The 24,171-nt window shown below is 41.1% G+C and overlaps 1 protein-coding gene and 1 non-coding gene across 4 annotated transcripts; one reads left to right on the plus strand and one right to left on the minus strand.

The window, feature by feature from the left end:
- Positions 1-1,094: 1,094 nt before the first annotated feature.
- On the minus strand, positions 1,095-22,782 carry ITGB1BP2 (integrin subunit beta 1 binding protein 2). 3 transcript variants are annotated; one of them, XM_045538645.1, is made up of 11 exons: positions 22,189-22,762; positions 21,882-21,931; positions 21,736-21,792; positions 21,513-21,658; positions 20,324-20,418; positions 20,161-20,219; positions 19,958-20,028; positions 19,742-19,841; positions 19,358-19,471; positions 19,053-19,115; positions 18,277-18,681 (listed from the first exon to the last, which is right to left on the minus strand). In XM_045538645.1, exons 1-11 carry the CDS (start codon positions 22,250-22,252, stop codon positions 18,457-18,459), a joined length of 1,044 nt encoding a protein of 347 aa, XP_045394601.1. In that variant the 5' UTR covers positions 22,253-22,762; the 3' UTR covers positions 18,277-18,456. The 3 variants fall into 3 exon arrangements, with proteins under 3 accessions (XP_045394603.1, XP_045394601.1, XP_045394602.1); XM_045538647.1 differs by lacking the exons at positions 18,277-18,681; positions 19,053-19,115 and adding an exon at positions 1,095-1,316 and having other exon boundaries at positions 22,189-22,782; XM_045538646.1 differs by lacking the exons at positions 21,736-21,792; positions 21,882-21,931 and having other exon boundaries at positions 22,189-22,753.
- Positions 1,741-1,880, plus strand: LOC123628925. The gene has a single exon (XR_006731805.1). It is a non-coding gene; the product is annotated as a U4 spliceosomal RNA (small nuclear RNA).
- Positions 22,783-24,171: the final 1,389 nt, after the last annotated feature.

The raw sequence follows: 24,171 nt of genomic DNA on the forward strand, positions 1-24,171 counted from the left end.
AGGAATGCAATTCCGATACATGCTACAACATGCATGAACCTTGGAAACATTATGCTAAGCAAACTAAGCCAAACACAATAGTATATGATTCCACTTATATAAGATACCTAGAACAGGCAAATTCATAGAGGAAGCAGTATTTAATATCACTGAATTGTACACCTAAAAACAGTCAAAATGGTAAATTTTATGTTATACATATTTGTCACAAAAAAAATACAAAAAGAAGAAAGTGAAAAGCCAAAGGAAAAACTTGGAAAATATATTTCAACCCATATGACAAAGGTCTTTCTTAGGACTTTCCTAAGGATTTTTTCGGTATACAAAGCAGTAAGAAAAAGAGAAATAGAAAACTGGGCAAAGGTCATAAGCAGTACACTAAAAACACAAATGAAATACATATGGCTTTTAAGCGTATTAAAAAGAAGCCTTGCAGTCAAAAGGCCGCAAAATATAAAAGAAACAAAAGAAAAAAGAAAAAAAGAACAAAAAAAGAAGCTTAACCTTACTAATGATAAAAACATTGCAAGTCAAAAGTACAAGAGACTACTTTTTATTTTTAAAATGCTATAAAAATGGCAATATCAGCAAGTTTGAGGCCGGGCAAGGTGGCTCACGCCTGTAATCCTAACACTCTGGGAGGTCGAGGAGGGAGGATCGCTCAAGGTCAGGAGTTCGAGACCAGCCTGAGCAAGAGCGAGACCTCGTCTCTACTAAAAATAGAAAGAAATTATCTGGACAACTAAAAATATATATATAAAGTTAGCCAGGCATGGTGGCACATGCCTGTAGTCCCAGCTACTCGGGAGGCTGAGGCAGAAGGATTGCTTGAGCCCAGGAGTTTGAGGTTGCTGTGAGCTAGGGCACTCTAGCCTGGGCAACAGATTGAGACTCTGTCTCAAAAAAAAAAAAAAAAAAAAAGGAAAAAAAAAAGAAAGTTTGATAATACACTGTTTTGGCAAGGATGTGGAGAAACATTCTCATATTTTGTTTTTGGTTGTAAATTGGTATAACTGTTAGAAGGCAACTTATTAAAAAATTTTAAAAGTACATATCCCTTTTGTATAGGTAAGTAACAGAAAACCCAACTCCAATGGACTTTTACAATAAAGAGTATTTATTTGTTCACACAACTGCAAATTCTAGATGAGCAGGCTTTGCAATTGGTTTGATTCCGTACACAATGTCATCAAGGACCTAATTTCCTTCCATCTGTCAGTTCAGCCTTCCAGTGTGAGCTTCATCCTAAATTTGACTCCCTTCTTGGTAGCAAAAGGCCTGCAAGCGTTTGAAGGCTTCACATCAGCCACACTATACTGTCCAAAAGAAGAGACAAAGTTGGCTTCTTTTGTCTCTCTCAGAACAAAAAACAAAAACAAAAAAATCTTCTTCCCCCAAATCCTTCAGCAAATATCCTCTAACATTCCATTGATTTTAATTTGGGTCACGGTCCCATTTCTGAACAATGCCCTTGACCAGGACAATGGTATGGATTCATTGGCTAAGCCTGGGTTGCCTGAACTAATCACTGAGGCATGGAGGATAGGCTTACCCTGACTGGATTACACCTATGGTACACCCCTCTAGAAACTGAAAGTGAGATCAATTCCATCACTACTCCCCAATTTTATAATTCCTAAATAGGGAAAACATGGAATAGATATTGGGTAGGGAATCATAGCAGCCACTATATATTTTGATCTAGCAACTGTACTTCTAGTATACAACTATACTTCTAGTAGCTTTGTGGCACCGTGGCAGTATCGTAGCCAATGAGGTTTATCTGAGGCACGATTATTGCTAATTGAAAACTTTTCCCAATACCCTGCAATGACAACTTGAAACATAGCATTGGCAATTTTTGACAGTATCTACAGAGACTGTGTAAGAAAAAAACAAAAGAACAAAATATATACACTTCTAGTAATTTATCCTACAGCTATACTGGCACATCCACACAAATAAGTATGTTCCAGGAGATTATTTGTAATAACAGGATATTGGGAACAACCAAAATTCCTAGGATTGGTTAAATTAATTATGATATAGTCATAAAAAAGAATAAGGCAGCTGTGTGTGTATTGATATGACACAATCTCAAAAGATATGTTAAGTGAAAAAAGCAGAGTGAATAACAGCATGCTACCATTTCTGAAAAAAAAGGGGGGAAGAGATGGATATATAGATATATTCTTAAGTGAAAAAGGAAAGTAAACTTCTATTTTCACCAATAAACCAGACCAGATAGACAGAAATATTCAAACCTACTTGTGTACACACATATATATACCTATATGTACTTGCATATGCATGATTTGCATAGAATATATCTGGAAGATACATAAGAAACTGGCAATAGTGGTTCTCTCTGGAAAGGGAACCAGGGGAACTAAGGATTAGGACTAAGGGAATAGGGGTAATATATAACTTTCATTGTATATCCTTTTATACTGTTTGAATTATTTTTACCATGTGTATATACTTTCAGTTAAAGGGCAAAAATATTTTTAAATTATAGGTTTCTAATTTTTGCCTATCAGATTATAAAAGATAAAAAAATTGTTAACAGTTGTCAAGGATGTTAGGAAACAGGCCCTCATATGTTAATATATTGTTGGTGAGTATGTAAATTAATATATCCTCTTTGGAAGCCAATTTGGCAATATCTATTAATACTAGTAATACACATAACCTTTCACTTAGCACTTACACATCCTTGCATTTTATCTACCTCCATTTCCTACCCAAGAACCACATCTTGTTCAACCAAGCCCACTTCCCAGATCACACAAGAAAGGTGAGAGGTCTTCGGGTTGCCAGGGAAGACTGGGGCTGGGGTGGAGCCATGTGAGGCTTCACAGGGGCCCTGTTTTATGTATCACTTCTTCTCAGCGAGCTCTCATTTTTTTGGACTTAGTTCATCTGGTGGATGAGGGTAGGGATGAGAGTTTAAGGACAGGGAGGATTCCTAGGGTAACTTGGTAGGAAATGTGTCCCAAGTATCTCCAAGGGTGGCCCCATGACCCTGCCTATGATAGTCAGGGGTCAACCTGCTGTCTAGGGCTGGCCCCATGACCTTGATTCCTGATATGCTTACACATATTGGCAAAGATGCATGAACAAACATATGCACTGCAATAGTGTTTGTACTACAAAAGGCTGAAAACAACTTAAATAGCCATCAATAGAGGATTGGTTAACTAAATCTTTCTATAAATATAAAATAGAAGTGAATTTTAAGAAGAATAAGGTAGAATTGTACACAGCAATGAAAAAGAACAAACTACTGATATATTCACAACATAAATGAAGCTCACAATGTTTAATTAAAGAAGTTAGGCCGGGCGCGGTGGCTCACGCCTGTAATCCTAGCCCTCTGGGAGGCCGAGGCGGGTGGATCGCTCGAGGTCAGGAGTTCGAGACCAGCCTGAGCGAGACCCCCGTCTCTACTAAAAAAAAATAGAAATAAACTATCTGGACAACTAAAAATATATATAGAAAAAATTAGCCGGGCATGGTGGCACATGCCTGTAGTCCCAGCTACTCGGGAGGCTGAGGCAGTAGGATTGCTTAAGCCCAGGAGTTTGAGGTTGCTGTGAGCGAGGCTGATGCCACGGCACTCACTCTAGCCTGGGCAACAAAGTGACACTCTGTCTCAAAAAAAAAAAAAAAAAAAGAAGTCAGATGTGGCCAGGCGCGGTGGCTCACGCCTGTAATCCTAGCACTCTGGGAGGCCGAGGCGGGCGGATCGTTTGAGCTCAGTTTGAGACCAGCCTGAGCAAGAGCGAGACCCCGTCTCTACTAAAAATAGAAAGAAATTATATGGACAGCTAAAAATATATATAGAAAAAAAATAGCCGGGCATGGTGGCGCATGCCTGTAGTCCCAGCTACTCAGGAGGCCGAGGCAGGAGGATTGCTTGAGCCCAGGAGTTTGAGGTTGCTGTGAGCTAGGCTGACGCCACAGCACTCTAGCCTGGGCAACAGAGTGACACTCTGTCTCAAAAAAAGAAAAAAAATAAAGATGAAGTCAGATGTAAAAGAATACATACCATGTATGATTCCATTTATATAAAATCCAAATACAGGCAAAACTAATCTATGATCATGGAGGTCAGATTGTGGTTAATCTTGGGAGTGGGTAATGCCTGAGAGGGAGGATAAGGAACCAGCCTTCAGGGGTGCCGGAAATATTCTGTGTTTTGATCCAGTGGGAAGTTAGATAGGTATATACAATGTAAAAATGTATAATTAAGATTTGTATATTTTACCATATGTTAAGTTAGACCTCAATAAATGAAAAAAGAAAAGGAATGAGGTAGACCATGTAGTAATATAGAATAAATCTCAAGATATATTTCTAAGTATATATCTATATATCCATCCATACAAACATATATACATATATGGTACACTGGGAGTTAAGTATAGGAAACACAGGAAACAAGGAAAAACCACAATTCCACTGGTAAGTGCTGAAACAGACCTATGCTCTGAGATCATCTGATCCCTGGTGGCCTACAGCTTAAATTTTAAAAGCCCCATGCTTATATGTAATGTCGAACTAGAATTCAGGTGACAAATACAGAAAACAGTGGAGTAGCAGAGTTGAGGAGAAAACAGCTGAGAACTCATGAAAGATGCCAATCTTCAAGATTCAGGAATTACAAACAGGAGGAAAAAAAAGAGAGAAATCTTTACCCAGACACACTATAGTGAAACTTCAGAACACCAAAAAGAAGATCCTAAAAGGAGTAAGAGACTTTGTATCTATTTACAGAAGTACACAACACTATGCATGAAGCATTCTTATCAAAAAAAAAGCGAAAAAATAGAACCTGAATCTAAATTTAATCAAGCATCTATATCTAATTAGTATTCAAGAAATACAGCAAACAGAACACCACCACAGGGATACAACCACTAAAATCCACTCTACAGGAAGCTCTACAGGATAAACAACCGAGTTTTTTAAACAAATAAATCCTGTAGAAGACAAAAAAGTAGGGATGCATAGAAGGGGCACCTTTAAATTAAAAGATTTAAGAAATATATCAATTGCAGTGTATATTCCTTATTTGGATCCTGATTCAAACAAACTAAAAATAAACATACAAGTATTTATGAGACAATACGAAAAATTTGAAAGGTCATTGTACATTTGATGATATTAAAAACTGTTATTTTTTTATTTTATTTTATTTTTTGAAGATAGAATCTGGCTCTGTTACCCAGGCTAGAGTGCTATGGCGACAGCCTAGCTCACAGCAACCTCAAACTCCTGGGCTCCAGTGATCCTCCTGCCTCAGCCTCCCAAGTAGCTGGGGCTACAGGCAGCTAATTTATTATATTTTTGGTTGCCTGGCTAATTTCTTTCTATTTTTAGTAGAGATGGGAGGGTCTTGCTGTTTCTGGGGCTGGTCTCGAACTCCTGAGCTCAAGAGATCCTCCCGCCTCGGCCTCCCAGAGTGCTAGGATTACAGGCGTGAGCCACCACACCTGGCCCCAGCTAATTTTTTTAAAATTATTTTTTGTAGAGATGGGGATCCTGCTATGTTGCCCAGGCCGGTCTTGAACTCCTGGCCTCAAGTGATCCTCCCACCTCAGCCTCCCAAAGTGCTGGGATTACAGGTGTGAGCCACCAGACCTGGCATGGTTTTCCTATTTGTATTAAAATCACTACCCTTCTACTTGTTACTTAAGCTTGAAGCCTTGGAGTCATCTTATACCCCTCCTTCCCCATCAGAAACAATCGAGTCCAGAGTTTTCTTCATCTTTTAAAAAAATATTTTACATGTCTCACTGCAATTGAGGCACTATATTCAACAAGTATTTATTGATTACACATTATATATGTGCTAGGCAATTTTAGTTGCTAGGAATAATGCACTAAGACTTACAAGGCCAGGTGTGGTGGCTCATGCCTGTAATTGCAGCACTTTGGGAGGCAAAGGAGGGAGGATCCCTTGAGGCCAAGAGTTTGAGACCAACTTGGGCAACATAGCGAGACCTTGTTTCTACATAAAGATTTTAAAACTAGCCAGGCATGGTGGAAATTAGCCATGTGCCTGTAGTCCCAGCTACTTGGGAGGCTGAGGCAGGAGGATCACTTGAGCCTAGTAATGAGGTTGCAGTGAGCTATGATGATGCCACTGTACTCTTGTCCAGGCAATAGAGTAAGACCCTGTCTCAAAAAACATAAAAAGGTAGACTTGTAAGATAAACTGATATTCTAGTGAAATAGAGAAATAATATACAAGTTAACAAGTAATTATACAATAATATTCCTAACATTTTAATAATGCTTACTCTGTACCAGGCACTGTGCTAAGGGCTTTAGATATGTTAATTTATTTAATATTCTTAATGGTCCTATGATATAAGCACTATTATTATCCCCATTTTACAGATGGGGAAACTGAAGCATACAGCTCCTAAGTAATTGAAGGTCATATAGCTAGTAAGTAGAGAAGGCAAGATTTGACCCCAGACAGCCTGTTATAGTTTGTCCTCTTAACAATTATGTTCTGGGCCGGGCGTGGTGGCTCACGCCTGTAATCCTAACACTCTGGGAGGCTGAGACAGGAGCCCCCTAACAATTATGTACTATTGCTCCTCATGTAAGGAAACTTCAGTTGATAAGGGCTGTGGGGAAAATCAAACAGGGTAATGCGATAGTGACTGGGACAGTAGGTGCTAATTTGGCGATGATGGTCAAGAAAGGCCTCTTTGAGAGGTGATTTTTTTAAATTAAAAAAAATTGTTTTATTGTAAAATGAAGCAGAGATATAGAAAACCATATATATCAAATGCATGGCTTACTAAATAAGGTAAACACTACTCAGGTTAAGAAGTAGTTCTTCTCCACCCATGGCAACAGCCCTTCCATATGTCTTGTTCCAATCACAACTCTCCCCCCATAACTAACCACCAACTATCCTGACTTTTATATTAATCATTTCCTTGCAGGTTTTTCAAAATAGTTTTATCACCAAATATGGATCCTTAGACACTCTAGTCTTGCTCATTTTCTTTAAATTTGATTTCTTAAGAATCTTTTAATCTACAGGTACTCCTTGTATTCCTTTCTTTTTCTTACAGCCTATCTGTGGAAGAACTTGAGCAAATTACCTATAAAGCTTCTTGGTCTGGATTCTGCTAATTTTATACATACTGTGCATCCCTCTGTCTTCTGTATTTCCTGAATATTGGCAGCTGGACCCAAAGATTAAATCAAACTCAGGTTCTGTCCTTTTGGTGTGACTATAGGATGGACATAATGCCTGATCTCTCTCTTTTTGTGACCTTAGAAATTGTTAATGCTTACTACCTATATCTATTTGTTTATTGAGGATTGAAAAATGGTGATATTCTAATTCTAAAAAGCGATGTCCTCTCATCTACTATTTTGTTACCCAGTTCATCTAGGAAAGGCAGGATAAATGCTTGATTCCCTTTATTGACCAGTTTTCAAGATAATTAATTGGTTCCCTATCATGACAGGTGATATTTGAGCTGAGACCTGAATGACAAGAAGGAACAAGCTATTCAAAGATCTGGAGGAAGAGAATTCCATGTAGGGGGATCAGATAGTGCAAACGCACTGAGGAAGGAGTGAGCTGCATATGTTCAAGAAACACAGAACACCGGCATGGCCAAATTACATTCACTCCTACCTGTGGAACTCTCTGTTAAATCCATTACCCTATCCTCCATTTTTTTTTTTTTTTTTTGGATTTTTGAGACAGAGTCTCTCTCTGTTGCCCTGAGTAGAGTGCCATGGCATCAGCCTATTTCACAGCAACCTCAGACTCCTGGGCTCAAGCAATCCTCCTGCCTCAGCCTCCCCAGTAGCTGGGACTACGGGAGCAAGCCATGACGCCTGGATAATTTTTCTATTTGTAGTAGAGATGGGGTCTCACTCTTGTTCAGGCTGGTCTCAAACTCCTGAGCTCAAGCAATCCTCCCGCCTCAGCCTCCCAGAGTGCTGGGATTACAGGTATGAGCCACTGCACCCGGCCACTATCCTCCATTCTTACTACCATATGCACTTAGTCTGGGGACTCATCATTCTCCCCTGGACCACTGCAATCATCTTCAACTGGTTTCAATGCCTCCAAACTTCTCTTCTACCCTACTCAATTAACCTCGTACTCACCAAAACATTTTAATTCTTTTGTGTGGGAGAATACATTTTATAATTTCATGACTCTTGTCATTGGCAAAATAAGATTCATTTAATGGGGGGAGTAGAGTGGTTGCTGGAAAAGTATTGCTAGACACCAAACAAAGAATACAGGCTTCATAGTCAGACCCGGATTTGAGTTCCAGCTCTGACACTTGCTGTGTGACCTAAAGAAAATCATATAACCTCCCTGAGCCTCAGGTTCCCCATCTATTAAGAAAAGTAATAATGCTTTTTTGCTGGGTGCAGTTGCTCATGCCTGCAATCCTAGCACTTTGGGAGGCCAAGACAGGAGGATTACTTGAGGCCAGGAGTTCAAGACAAGCCTGAGCAACATAGCAAGACCCCACCTCCACAAAATAGACAATAAAAAAATTAGCCAGGAGTGGTGGCATGTTCCTATAGTCCCAGATACTGGGGAAGGTGAGGCAGGAGGATCACTTGAGCCTAGGAGTTTAGGTTGCAGTGAGCTATGATGATGCCACTGCACTGTAGCCTAGACAACGTAGCAAGACCCTATCTCAAAAAATGCCCTTTTATATACTTTGGTGAGAATTAAATGAAAATACACACATATACCACACATGCATCTTTATTACAGTGTCTGGATCATAGTAAAAACTCAATAAATAGTAGTTTCTTTAATTTTTTATTCCCACCATGCCTCTTACAGAAGATCCACTTTCAGTGATGAAATCTACCTGCTTAAGAACCTCAGTCATTGCTAACAGCTATCCTAGAGCCATTTGAAAATATCCCAAACCTAAGGACCCAACAGAGATCTAAGAAGAGGAGCTTGACATCACCCCCCTCTAGCCTGTCAGAGTCCCTTTGACAAGCCTAACTGGGGGCTGGGGAGGCTCTTGGTTGATCAGTGATATCTTACATTGATATAAGGCTTTTCCAAACCACTTTTACATCTCTGATCATCTGATCTCTAACCTCTCGGCAAGACCCCCTAGGTACTCCACCTCTCATTTCATCCAGATCAAGTGATTATCTTCCAGTTACACTAGATTGCTCCCCCACCCCACACTCCATGGGCAGCCACTTCGGTGTCACTGTCTCTGGGACCCCTGCCTCCACTGTCTTCTTCCTTTCTGTTCCCAAAGTCCCAGAACGTTGCTAGAGGGAGAACCAAGTAGACAAATATAAATTCATGCTGTCCAGTTTCAACTTGGCCCTTGCACCTGCTCAGCAACCCTTTTTATTTGTCTCGTACATTCCCTGGCACTCTCCCACAGAAGCTGTTGCAGACCTTCTTCTCCTTAAATTCCAGCTCCTCCTGTTCCACTCCTTCAGACTAATATACACACTTTCATCAGATGTTTGAGAATTCAATAACATTGTTTAAAACTTTTTTTGTGGGGAATTTATAACATGTACAAAAGTAGACAGAATACTATAATGATTACCCATTTACCAGTTTCAACTAGTATCAACTCTTGGGCAATCTTGTTTCACGTATGATCCCCATCCACTTTATCCCTCCTATATTATGTTGTAGTAAACCTCAGACATTATATCATTCCATACCTAAATATTTCAGTATGTATCTCCAAAAGATAAAGATCCCTTTAAAAAAAATCCTAATTGTAATACCATTAGCACACATAAAATAAACAATAATGCCTAAATATCATCAGATACCAAGTCAGTATTTAAATTTCCAATAGTTTCAAAAAAATTTGTTACAGCTTTTTTGTTTGAATCGGTATCCAAATAAAGTCTACACCTTGTGAATTGTGGGTATGTATTATATGTCATTTGTAAACTAAAGGTTCCCTTTATCTCTTTTTTTCTTTGAAAAAAATTTTCTTAAGAGATAAGAGTCTTGCCTCTGTCACCCAGGCTGGAGTGCAGTGACATGATCATAGCTCACTGCAGCCTTAAGCTCCCAGGCTCAAGCAAGCCTTCCACCTCAGCCTCCAGAGTAGCTGGTACTGCAGGCATGTGCCACCATACCTGGCTAATTTTTAAAATTTTTTTGTAGAGATAGGGTCTCACTCAGTTGCCCAGGCTGGTCTCAAACTCCTGGCCTCTGCTTCCCAAAATGCTGGGATTATAGGTGTGAACCACTGCACCTGGCCCCTTATAATTTCTTTCTTTCTTTCTTTCTTTTTTTTTTTTTTTTTTTTGAGATGGTCTTACTTTGTTGGCCGGGCTAGATCATAGCTCACTGCAACCTTGCAACCTCAGACTCCTGGGCTCAAGTGATCCTTCTGCCTCAGCCTCCAGAGTAGCTGAGAGTATAGGCAAGCACCACCACACCCAGCTAATTTTTCTATTTTTTGTAGAGATGGGGTCTCACTATGTTGCTCAGGCTGGCCTTGAACTCCTGACCTCAAGTGATCCTCTTGCCTTTGCCTCCCAAAGTACTAGGATTATAGGTGTGAGCCACTATGCCTGGCCCCTTGCAATTTTTTTATTGAAGAAATTGCAGTGTTTTTCAGTAGAGTTGCACACAGTCTGGGTTTTGTTGATTGTATCTCTGTTGCTTAGTTTAACGTGTTCCTTTGACCTCTATATGTTGTGTATATATTAATAAAATGAATAACATCTTTATATTGCATCTTTTATACTCATTATGGTGTTAGGAAATTATCCATGTGCCCAAGGAAAGGGAAGGTGTCTGGCTTGGAGAGTGTACCAGGAAGAAGCCAAGACTTCTTTAACAAGACTCAAACATACCCCCATGATGAGCTGAAATAAAAAAAAAAAAAAAGACTCAAACAGATGGTTGGGGTCAAAGCTCAATAAATAGTAACCGAGGTCCAGGCAAGATAGGATGGGTGAGGGGCCATGTAGTTTCAGATTTCCACTAAGCTGGTATGTAGAACAGGACAGGCAGAGAAGTAATTGGGCTGAAGTCAACTGGAAAAGGAGAAGTAGCAGTTGAGGCAGCAGCTGGGATTATTTCTCAGGGGATTACTTGCTATACCCTGTTTTCTAAATATATCTCATTGATTTCCACTTCTGTGCCTTCGCCTAGGATGTTTCCTCTGGTTGGAATATCATCTCCTTTCTCTCCAACTATCCAAGTCCTATTTATCTTTAACAACCAGTACAAGTTCCTTCTTTTCCATATTTTCTCTTATAGACTCAAAATATTTCTGGAAAGATAAAGATAAACAAAAGATAAATAACATTTATTGCTTTCCCAGGAAGGGAACTGGATGGCTAGAGGACAAGGCTGGAAGGGAAAAAGATATTATTGATTTGTTGAAGGAGGGAAAATTAATGTAATGAAAGTATCTAATAGGAAGTCTTTGGAAGTAGAAGGGAGGAGACTGGAAATTGTAGTTTGAAGAAAAAGAAGGTCTGCAACAGCTTCTGTGGGAGAGTGCCAGGGAATGTACGAGACAAATAAAAGGGTTGCTGAGCAGCTGCAAGGGCCAAGTTGAAACTGGACAGCATGAATTTATATTTGTCTACTTGGTTCTCCCTCTAGCAACGTTCTGGGACTTTGGGAACAGCAAGGAAGAAGACAGTGGAGGCAGGGGTCCCAGAGACAGTGACACCGAAGTAGCTGCCCATGGAGTGTGGGGTGGGGGAGCAATCTCGTGTAACTGGAAGATAATCACTTGATCTGGATGAAATGAGAGGTGGAGTACCTAGGGGGTCTTGCTGAGAGGTTAGAGATCAGGTGATCAGAGATGTAAAAGTGGTTTGGAAAAGCCTTATATCAATGTAAGATATCACTGATCAACCAAGAGCCTCCCCAGCCCCCAGTTAGGCTTGTCAAAGGGACTCTGACAGGCTAGAGGGGGGTGATGTCAAGCTCCTCCTCTTTTTTTTTTTTTTGAGACAGAGTCTCACTTTTGATGCCCGGGCTAGAGTGAGTGCCGTGGCATCAGCCTAGCTCACAGCAACCTCAAACTCCTGGGCTTAAGCGATCCTACTGCCTCAGCCTCCCGAGAAGCTGGGACTACAGGCATGCGCCACCATGCCTGGCTAATTTTTTTTTTATATATATATATTTTAGTTGGCCAGATAATTTCTTTCTATTTTTAGTAGAGATGGGGTCTCACTCTTGCTCAGGCTGGTCTCGAACTCCTGACCTCGAGTGATCCACCCGCCTTGGCCTCCCAGAGTGCTAGGATTACAGGCGTGAGCCACCGCGCCCGGCCAAACTCCTCTTCTTAGATCTCTGTTGGGTCCTTAGGTTTGGGGTATTTTCAAATGGCTCTAGGATAGCTCTTAGCAATGACTGAGGTTTTAATCAGTAGCTGTGTGGCCTCAATCGAGCTATTTCCTTCTTTGAGCCTTGGTTTCCTCATCTATAAGGAATTGGCTTAATAATACCTATCTCACAGAGCAGGTACAAGGATTAAGAAAAATAATGTCGGTAGAAGTGCCTAGCACAGTGGCATTCTTCACAGGAAACCCATACTCCCTCAGCAGGTGAATATAGTTTCCCTAAATTCTGAAGCTGATGCAATTGTATGGTAAATATGTTATTATTTTAGAGAGTAGCAAGACCTCAGTGACAAGAAAATCCTATTTTCTTACTGAAACGCTGTAAAATTGGATATTGGAGATATGTCCTCCGTCTCTTAAAAAAATAAAAAAGAAAAGCCACCCCATCTTTCCTAACAGGCTGAGGCAAAACCTTTCGGTGAAGAGAAAGAATAGTATCAACAGTATTAATAGCAAAACACTTATATGGTACTTACTAGATCTAGGCCTCAGAGAAAATATATAGCCTAGAGATTAAAATGTGTGAGTCATCTGCATGTGGGTGGTATTTGAAGTCATGGGTATAATTGAGAGTGTCTAGAAGAGAGTTATATGAGAAGAGAGCAAGCCTAGAACTGAATTCTGAGGAACTTCATCACTGACTGGCCAGGTAGAAAAGGAGAAGCCTGCAAAGGAGACCAAAAGGAATGGCCAGAGAAGTAGGACAACAAAGAGGAATGATGGTCACAGAAGCCAATGTATGTATTAATATTTCAAGGAGGAAACAGTCATGAGTGTCAAAAAAATATTTTTTTTGAAACAGGGTCTCACTCTATTGCCCAGGGTAGAATGCAGTGGCATCATCATACTTCACTTCAACCTCAAATGCCTGGACTCAAGCGATCCTCCTGCCTCAGCTTCCCAAGTAGCTGGGAATACAGGTGTGTGCCACCATGCCCGGCTAATTTTTGTATTTTTTTTTTTGTAGAGAAAGGGTCTTGCTATATTACCCAGGCTGCTCTTGAACTCCTGGCCTCAATCGACCCTCCTGCCTCAGCCTCCAAAAGTGCTGGGTTTATAGGCGGGAGCCACCCCACCCAGCCATGAGTGTCAAATTTTGCTTGAGAGGTCAAGATGAAGACTAAAAGTATCTACTGGATTTAGTGATTTGGTAGTCAATGGTGACCATATCACCACAGATTGAGGGGGTTGGAAGTCAGATTAGAGTGTGTTACAAAAAGAGTAGGAAGAAAGAAAAGGAAAAAGAATACAGTTATTTCAAGAAGTTTGGCTCTAAAGGAGAGAAAGGAGTTAAGTAGTACCTGGAGAGGTATATGAACTCGAAGGAAATTGTTTTTGTAAGATTGGAGAGACTTGAGCAGTTTAAGTGTCAATAAAAATATCCCAATAATGGAAAGGTTGAATAAACAGGAGAGAGAAGGGATAATTAATAGTGTAAAGTTTCTGAGAAAGTGTGAGGGAATAGGATCCAACACACAGTGAGAAGAAATGAGAAGTGTAAAACGATGTATGGAGAAGATTTGTTCTAATGAGAACAAATATATAGATTTGACAGTGGGAAGTAGGCGATTAAATGAGATAATGTGTACAAAGTACTTAGCTTAGTGCCTAGCACAGTTAGTTTGTATCAGAAATGGTAGCCATGGCTATAGTTGTTATTCATGTTATACACCTGCTTGAAAATTTCTTACATTTTAGGTTTTGGCTATGTAAAATGAACTAGCACCCTATTTTATTAACGCTGTGAATTTAAAATTTTATATATACAATAAGGATTACTTTAACTTTTTGATTCTTCACCTCTGTTCTCTTCAGGATTTCTGGATAGTTGCTGGTCCCCTAATTTTGGTAAGATAGGAAAAAGTTGTAAATTTAAGATTAATGTACTTTATGTACCTTTCTATATACATTTTACCTCTAAAAATTTTTTAGGAGTTCTTTCTCTTATTATCCAAATTTTTTAAAAATGTCATCAAAGCCTACATTCCCCATGGAAAAATGACATTAAGAGCATTAAGAGTAAACTTGGGGCCAGGCACAGTGGCTCATGCCTGTAATCCTAGCACTCTGGGAGGCCGAGGCGGGAGGATTGCTCAAGGTCAGGAGTTCGAGACTAGCCTGAGCAAGAGCGAGACCCCCGTCTCTACTAAAAATAGAAAGAAATTATCTGACCAACTAAAAATCTATATAGAAAAAATTAGCCGGGCATGGTGGCGCATGCCTGTAGTCCCAGCTACTCGGGAGGCTGAGGCAGGAGGATCGCTTAAGCCAAGGAGTCTGAAGTTGCTGTGAGCTAGGCTGACGCCACGGCACTCACTCTAGCCTGGGCAACAAAGGGAGACTCTGTCTCAAAAAAAAAAAAAAAAAAAGGTAAACTTGGCCAGGCATGGTTGCTCACACTTATAATTCTAGCACTCTGGGAGGCTGAGGCAGGAGTATCGCTTGAGGCCTGGAGTTAGAGAACAGCCTGAGCAACATAGCGAGACCTTGTCTCTACAAAAAATAGAAAAATTAGCTAGGCATGGTGGCGCACGCGCCTGTAGTCCCAGCTATTTGGGAGGATGAGGCAGGAGGACTGCTTAAGCCCAGGAGTTCGAGGTTGCAGTTCGCTGTGATGAGGCCACTGCCCTCTAGCCTAGGCGACAGAGGGAGACCCTGTCTCAAAAAACAAAACAAAAAAAGAGAGTAAACTGCCACCAGAGTTAAAAAGACTCTGAAGGGTTCAGTTCAAAGGGGAAAGTTTATGTGTACTTCAAATCCATAGAATTACAGCATAGAGCAGAGCCAGAATTACTAAATATGCTGGAGGTCCAGGAAGCCCTTTACCTCTGATAAAACATATGTGAGGTAAAAGTCATATCCTTGGGTGTGTTCCCTAATATCCCCTAATCTTGCCTCAACTTCCAAATTATGAGCCATGCTATGTTGTAATCCCTCGCCTTTGCTGCCCATGTCTGTTGCCCCCACCTCATTTTACTTCAAGTTCCCAATGAGACCCTATGCTCCTTGAATCTGAACTGAGAGCAAAGGGCACTATGAAAAAACTTGAGATTATTTGAAGTTTGGTGAGCTTCCTTGTTCGATGTTTCTTGGAGTTTGAATCTCCCGCTCTGTTGAGGGAATAAATCTGCCTCATGGGATACTCAAAATAGAGATCAGTCCTCTGATTAAGAATTTACATTTAAAAAGAAAAGGCCTGTAATGCTTTTTTAGCTCTCTTTTAAATCATGTTCAAAATCCTTGACCTAGAATTTTAGGCTCCTCTCAATCTAGTCATACTCCATTTAACTTTTCCTTCTTCTCCCTTAAACATAACTTCAGATATGTTAGCAGTGGTTACAAACAGCAAAGGGACTAAGTTTGAAGGGAGTCTGAAAAGAAATATTTCCTTTTTACTCTACATACTTCTCCATTGAGATTTTTTTTTACAGTGACAATGTACTACTTTGGGGATTTAAAATAAAATACAAAAAGTAAAATAAAACATCTCTGCCTCAGTATGGCTCTCCGTACTCTTCCATTCCCAACCAAATTTCTCATTTTTCAAATTTTCATTCAAAATATACAGTTAACCCTTGAACAACATGCATTTGAATTGTGTGGGTCCACTTATATGCAGATTTTCTCTGCCTCTGTCACCCATGAGACAACAAGACAAATCCCTCCTCATCTTTCTCCTTCACAGCCTACTCAATGTGAAGATGACAAGGATGAAGACTTTTATAATGACCCACTTCCACTTAATAGATAGTAAATATATTTTCTCTTCAATAAGGAAGATTAAGATTTTCTTAATAACATTTTCTTTTCTCTAGCTTACTTTATTGTAAGAATGCAGCATATAATACATATAACATACAAAATATGTGTTGACTGTTTATTTTATCAGTAAAGCTTCCGGTCAACAGTAGGCTATTAGTACTTAAGTTTTTGGCGAGTCAAAAGTTCTACATGGATTTTTCAACTAGGGGCTTGGTGCCCCAGCCCCACATTGTTCCAAGGGTCAGCTATACTTCTTAACCCTCACATTTATGGTTAGTTAATTTTCAACTAGGGTACCAAGGCAATTCAATGGGGAAAGAATAGTCTTTTCAACAAATGGTGTTAGGACAACTGGACATTCACATGGAAAAGCATAAGGTTGGACCCCTACCCCACACCACATACAAAAATTAACTCAAAATGGATCAAAGACCTAATGTAAAAGCTAAAACCACAAAACTCTTGGAAGAAAACATGGGGCAAATCTTCATGACCTTGGATTAGTTTATGGTTTCTTGGATATGACACCAAAAGCATAAGCAACCAAAGAAAAAAACAGACAAATTGTACTTCATCAAAATTAAACTTTTGGCTGGGTGTGGTGGCTCACACCTGTAATCCTAGCACTCTGGGAGGCCAAGACGGGAGGATCGCCTCTGCTCAGGAGTTCGAGACCAGCCTGAGTAAGAGCAAGACCCCATCTCTATTGAAAATAGAAAGAAATTAGCCCGGCATGGTGGCGCATGTCTGTAGTCCCAGCCACTAAGGAGGCTAAAGCAGGAGAATTGCCTGAACCCAGGAGTTTGAGGTTGCTGTGAGCTAGGCTGATGCCACTGCACTCTAGCCCAGGCAACAGAGTGAGAGTCTGTCTCAAAAATAAATAAATAAATAAATAAATAAATAAACAAACAAACAAAATTAACCTTTTGTGTATCAAAGGACACCCAAAGGCAGTGGAAAGACAACCCACAAAATGGAAGAAGATATTTGTAAGTCAGACATCTGATAAGGGACTTGTCTCTGGAATATATAAAGAACTCTTACAACTCAACAATAAAAAGACAAATAACCCAATTAACACATAGACAAAGGATTTGAACAGACATTTCTCCAAGTAAGGTACACAAATGGCCAGTGAGATGCTCAACATTATTTGCCGTTAGGAAATGCAAATCAAAACCACATTGAGAATTCACTTCATACTCACTAGGATGGCTACAGTAAAACAAACAAACAAAAATCCTTGCAAACAAATGTTTATAGTAGCATTATTCAGAATAGCCAAAGGGTGGAAACAACCCAAATGTCCCTCAACTGATGAATAAACATAATGTGGTATATCCACACAATGGATTATTCAGCTACAAAAAGGAGTGAAGCACTGATATATGCCGATATGTACATGGATGAACTTCAAAAATGTTATGCTAAGTGATAGAAGCCAGTCACAAAAGACCACATATTCTATAATTACATTTATGTGAAATGTCCAGAATAGGTAAATTCATAATAGCAGAAAGTAGATTAGTGGTTGCCTAGGGCTATGCATTTGGGGGGAAATTGAGAATGACTGCTAATGGGTACAGAGTTTCTTTATGAAGTGATAACAATATCCTTAAATTGACGGTGGTTGTGCAACTCTGTGAGGTTATATTAAAAATAACACTAAACTTTATACCTTAAATGGATAAATTGTGTGGTATGTGAACTGTATCTCAAGAAAGATATAAAACAAAATGTACTTATTCTATGAAACCTTCCCTTTTTACTATAGTCTACATTAACCTTCCCATTCTTTCAACTCCTACAGCTCTTAAAAACCGGACTGTACAATTTAGTACTCAGTTAAACTACCTGATAATGTTTATTATTATTTCTTGTGGATTATCCTTGACTTGTCACCCAGACTATAATTTTTCTTCAGAGAAATGAGTAAGTCTTCTGTTTCTCAGATGTCTCTAAACCACCTAACACATAACTGGGCACATAGGAAGTACTCAGTAAATACCTGGTGGTTGTGAAGAATAGATTGAATGTGCATGTGCTTGTTTTCACACATGTGTGTCAAACACACACAGAAAAATGGGGTCAATAAATACGATCTTAGTGAGGTGAGAGAATGACACTATGTGAAACTGCAGAATACAAGATTTATTTAAGGGAAAAAAACAGCATGGTTTGGACAGTTTTGTTCTCCCCTCTTTCAGCCTTCTGCTGCTCAATGACACCACATGGCCAACCATATCCTGGTCTCTGGGATTCTAAGGGAGTCATTTAGGTCCTACCTAGACACTCAACTGTCTGGTGTCACTATTCCCCCATCGCTTCCTCCTCTTCCTCCTCCTCTGTCCAGCTCAGATCATCTGATTCCTCAGATTCTTCCTCATCCATCTCTAACACAACCCCTGCCCTAGCCTTCTCAGCTAGTGCATCGGGGTGCTCCAGCTGGGCCCAGGATCCTGGGTCAGCCTTGACCAGAGAGATCTCAACCCGAGATGGCATCAAGGAGACAGAGCTCTGCTCCACGTCTATGACCTGAGGAGGAGGGAAAGATAGAGGAACACAGAAGAGAGAATGAAGAAATCAAAAGCATTTAGGTCAAGGTGAGGTGGTGATGAATGAGAGAGAGAAACATTTTTAAATTTAAGGTAGGAAAAAAGATAAGGGAGGAATAAGACAATATAATAAGGGGGAGAGAGGGAAAAGAAATGAGAGTGGGAGAGAGAGAGGAGGGAAGGGGAGGGGGAGAGAGGGAGAGGGAGAGAAAGAATATGAAAGCAAATGAAGAGAAAACCTCCACTTTCCCACTATAACTCTTTCCCTCAAGACACCCTCTATTCATTCCAGTCTGGCCCTTCTTTCATCCCATCTGCCTCCCCCTCCTGTCCCCCTTTCTATTCACTTACCCCCCAGAGCTTCATCTGTGCTTGGAACACACGGTTACCATCAAAGACAATGTGGATATGAAGCTGAGAGAAAAGAATTACAGGGGTAGTAACAATCCCAGATGGTCAGAACAAGTCATGACAGAGAACCAGGTCAGAGGTGTGATCCACAGGCCAGCCAGATAACCCTGACTTAACAGCTAGCTCTCTCTACCTCTTAGGGGACTAGGGAGCCTACAGGTTAACTACATACAACAACTGTGCCTGTACAATTATAATATCACCCAATTCACTATCCTCCCATTGAACATCAGATCATTCCTCACCTCAGTTTGACTGGCCTTCACCCAGTTGAATGCAGGAAGTGGAATCTGGCCATATACAGTCACCACTACTAATGAATCTGTCTGGTGCCAATCATGGCGGCAAGATGTTGGCAGCTGAAGAGAAGATGTGAAATGCAGGTGGTAAGAATAAACTCTTAACCCAAGGGGAATTCTCATGGTATATGTGCAGAGGAGACAGAGAGTGTCAGAAAGATTAACACACTACCTCATATTGCAAAGCCTCCGGACTGCTGAGAGACAAGGAGCAGAATCTTATTTGGCCCATACTAAGGGGAGAATTTAGGGAGCTTGGCCATGAGGTACAGGGAGAATTTATCTCTAAGCTTGGGTTCTAATCAAGATTTCAGGAAAGTTCGGGCTTACCTGCTTCCCCCAGTCATGTCTACCAACTCTGCATCCTGGCTGTGCCAGGAATGCCCCAAAATCCAGGGTCTGGATGCCACAACAGCTCCAAGATTTCATCCTGATGTAAAGAAGATAATTCAACTGAATTCCCTCCCCCCACAACCCCCTCACTCCCATGTTGTGACCAATATCGGGAGAAACCCATTTCACATCCCACTCAGTCCCCTCCCTCACCCCTCATGGAATCGAGGCGCTCCTGGGTGGTAGGTACATGGAGTAGCATCACTCTCAGGGCCTTGGTAAACCTAAGAAGGATAAAGGAAAATAATCAAGTAATTCTAAGGTATACTCCCCTCAGCCTCATAGCTATACTCAGTCATCTCTCATGTGTAGCATCACTCAGCCACATGCTTCAGCCCCTCAAAACTCTCACTCACAGCATCACATCCTGGGTTCTGGCAGCTGGAACCAGTCCGGATCAGACTACTGTCAAGTCCTGGGCAAGGGAAACAGAGTCAGGAACCTACCCATTACCCCTACCCAATTGCCACTTCTACTAAATTCCAGTCTGTAAGCCTGTCCTACTAAAAACCCACCTACCTGCCCCAGGTTCCTGGTCTAGTTCCTTCTGTTCCAATGCCATTTCCAGGGCTTGGGATATATTTAGTGGCAGCAGCTTCGGAGGCAACTCTGACCTAGGGGTTATGGGCGGTTGAATGGAATTGAAGTCTGGTGAAAGTGAGGCAAGGTTGGAGAATTTTGGTAGCAACCCCATTGCCAATTTTCATCTCTATGGACATCCCAAATTCCTGAGCCCTGGGGAAACCGCGAGTGCTTCTTGCCCTTCTACTCAGTTGCTCTAAATCTAACCACATTTCTCTGCAGAATTGTGTCATTTCTTCTTCCTCTTTATCTAACTGTGGACCTAATATGACTTTCTCCTGCTGCTCACATTATTCCCACAAAATTTATTCTCTGCAGCCTCCTGGCTGCCAATAATACATCCTTTTCTTTTCTTCTAATTGGCAACAAAGGAGTTTATTACAAAGTTAACAAGCAATCCCAAGCAATAAAATAAACTGATTTATGCACACAATGGAATATTAGTTAGCCTTAAAAAGGAAGGAAATTCTGACACATGCTAAAACACGGATAAACCTTGAGGACATTAAGTGAAATAATCCAGTCACAAAAGGACAAATATTGCATAAAGTAGCTAGAATAGTGAAGTTCATAGGGTAAGAAAGTAGAATGATGGTTACCAGGGGCTAGGGGAGGAAGAAGATCGGGGAGTTAGTGTTTAGGAGATACAGAGCTTCATTTGGGGAAGACAAAAAAGTTTTGGAGATGGATAGTGGAGATGGTTGCAGAATAATGTGAATGTACTTAATGCCACAAAATTATACACTTAAAAAATGGTTAAAGTGGTAAGTTTTATGTTAATACATCCTTTTCTTGATATAAGATTTACCTTAAAGGTCTTTCCCAGAAAGAAAGAAAATCAAGTCATTCTCAACAATCCCCCTTGTGTTATACCCTAAGTATGTATTTGTGAGGGGTTATTATGTTGATTCAAGTATCTATTCCAGCATTCCATACCACTTTAGAGCAAAGGACGTTATTTCCAGACACAAATTTCCCCTAAGGCACAGGATATATACAACATTCAAACCCTGAACACCTGGCCCTCCTCACATCTCAGGTCCCTAGTTCCCAAATCCCAGTGACCCATTAATCACTTCTAGGAAGCTGCATGAAAGTAGGAAAAACCTAGGGGCCTCCTCTTTACTTGGGCCTCTCTCGGCGCAAGGTCTCTGCTGACTTTGGAATCACGTTCACAGGTTTTTGCTCCTGAAGTGAACTGCTCGTAACAGGGCCCTCAGGTTGAGGGGCATCAGGAAGCTTCTCAGCACAGTGTGGTCCCATAGTACAGCCCTAGTACAGATAAGGAAATAAAGATTAGGAACAGAATCCTTCTATTGGGACAGAATCCAAGGAAGTAAAGGATTTACCTTGATGTTTAAGAACTCAGAGAAATCTACAGTTCGCTTTCGGCAGCAGGACCAACCCTGATAACAAGAGACCCAGATCAGCTTAGCTTCCTGGGTATATCTCCTTTGGGAAATGCTCTTGCTTATCCCCCTCACCTACTCCTCACCTTAAGTGCATCATGGAAGATTGGGACCCCAGGGTGATGGCAACAGGAATCTGTGGATACCAGAAGTATCAAGGAAAGGAAAGAAAGATAACCATAACAAATATTTCTCACCTCTTCCCCAGGTTTATGTTTATGGTTTCTTTCCATAAAATGTAAAAAAAAAAAATCAGCAAAGGTTAAAGATCACACAGACTAAACTAGGGCTGGTACACGAAGTTTCTTTCCCTGGTCCTTAAACGGACTGCCTCACAGCTGACCGCCACCCACCACCCACACAGAGCCCTTGGCTCCGTCAAGATTTACTCACCAGGAAGATTGGTATTGGGGTCAAAGTGCTGCCCACAGCCTTTGTTATGGCAGAGTAGAGACATGGACGCGATTGTAAAATTACTAAAAGGGTTATTTCAAGGAGTCTGGCTGCCGAGTGGGGAACACCTATTAGTCTGGAGGCTTTTTAGCTGCTTGGAAGGGCCAGCTGTTTCTATCTTTAGTTCAGGAGGCGTACACCTCCTAACATGGGCAAGGGAACTTCAGTTGGTCTTCCCAGCCAATAGGAAAGAGCTCATGAACATTTTAGCTCTGAGGCTGAGGGAAGAAGGATCAGGCAGAGTAGGGCTTAGAACTTGGGTGAGGTCAGCTCACCGCTGCTGAGACAGTTTTAGATTCACCATGCCAATTCCAAGCCTCTGACATACCAGCAGCTGCTCAGAAAGGAATACCAACTTTGAGACCCGCCCCCCCCAGCTCAATTAGGGTTGAACCCATTTTCTTTTCAAAGGAAAAGCTTTGCTCCATCCTTACTGCCATGTAGTGTCAGCAGCACCGATCCTTGCCAACCACTTCAGCCATAGTATCTATCTCACCCCCACCTCCTGTGTTTGCCTAGTTAATACTTTAATCAAGGCCTGGCGCAGCGGCTCACGCCTGTAATCCTAGCACTCTGGGAGGCCGAGGCGGGTGGATCGCTCAAGGTCAGGAGTTCGAGATCAGCCTGAGCAAGAGCGAGACCCCGTCTCTACTAAAAAAATAGAAAGAAATTATCTGGCCAACTAAAATATATATAGCAAACATTAGCCAGGCATGGTGGCACATGCCTGTAGTCCCAGCTACCCAGGAGGCTGAGGCAGTAGGATCGCGGAAGCCCAGGAGTTTGAGGTTGCTGTGAGCTAGGCTGACGCCACGGCACTCACTCTAGCCCGGGCAACAAAGCGAGACTCTGTCTCAAAAAAAAAAAAAAAACTTTAATCAAAAGGTCATGAAGGATTACCCTTATAGAGCCTATTGCTCATATCCTAAGACAGAACTCCCCTCCCTTCTTTTCCCTCCAAAAACAGCACAGAAAATTAAAAGGCTTAAAACGTATTTTAATAAGTTGATGCTGCATTACTGCTCCATTTTTCAGAAAAACTCCAAATTTAAGGTATCGGACAAATCAAACATGGTACACCAATAAAAAATGCACAGCATAACTACCTAAGATAGGCAAGGCTAAGAGCTACTGTCAGACTTTCAGCATACAGCAACCCAGTTCCCAAGATTGTACTAGGCCTATCAAGAAAAGCTGTGAACAGCAACATCATAGACACAAAAGGGCCATTCCTGGGTCTTTACCCAAGAAAAGGAGGGAGGCAAGTTAACACAAGATTTTTTTTTTTAAAGATATACTAAAATGAAAATCTCTAAGAGAAAACGTCTTCCTTAAAGACATGAAGGGTAATATATGGGATATAACAGAACCGTATGTATGTTGTCTGTGACCTCTGTGGACATTTGCCTGAATTCTCACCTGGGAGTAAATGGAGCAATGGGGCTAAGGTCATTGGGGGATTTTGTGGTGTTATGTGGTAGTGTCTCTGGGATAGGGGGTGTAAAGATAAGAAAACAAAACAGGATGGACAAAAAAACGGAATGGGCCAGGCACGGTGGCTCACGCCTGTAATCCTACCACTCTGGGAGGCCGAGGCAGGTGGATCGCTCGAGGTCAGGAGTTCAAGACCAGCCTGAGCAAGAGCAAGACGCCGTCTCTACTAAAAATAAAAAGAAATTATCTGGCCAACTAAAAAATATATATAGAAAAAATTAGCCGGGCATGGTGGCACATGCCTGTAGTCCCAGCTACCCGGGAGGCTGAGGCAGAAGGATCGCTTGAGCCCAGGAGTTTGAGGTTGCTGTGAGCTAGGCTGACGCCACGGCACTCACTCTAGCCCGGGCAACAAAGCGAGACTCTGTCTCAAACCAAAAAAAAAACAAACCGGAATGATCAAGACTAATGGAGCTCTAACTGGATCCA

The sequence above is a fragment of the Lemur catta genome, chromosome X, assembly GCF_020740605.2.
Source record: "Lemur catta isolate mLemCat1 chromosome X, mLemCat1.pri, whole genome shotgun sequence".
In the NCBI taxonomy this organism is placed as follows: Eukaryota; Metazoa; Chordata; class Mammalia; order Primates; family Lemuridae; genus Lemur; species Lemur catta.

Bases quoted from the DNA above. Each gene is read 5' to 3' on its own strand.
- ITGB1BP2 (XM_045538645.1), bottom strand. From the start codon at position 22,252: ATGTCTCTACTCTGCCATAACAAAGGCTGTGGGCAGCACTTTGACCCC. The intron at 20,029-20,160 runs GTGAGTGAGAGT...TATCCTTCTTAG, and splicing joins AGAACCCAGGATGTGATGCT to GTTTACCAAGGCCCTGAGAG. The intron at 19,842-19,957 runs GTGAGGGAGGGG...TCTTTACATCAG, and splicing joins GCGCCTCGATTCCATGAGGG to GATGAAATCTTGGAGCTGTT.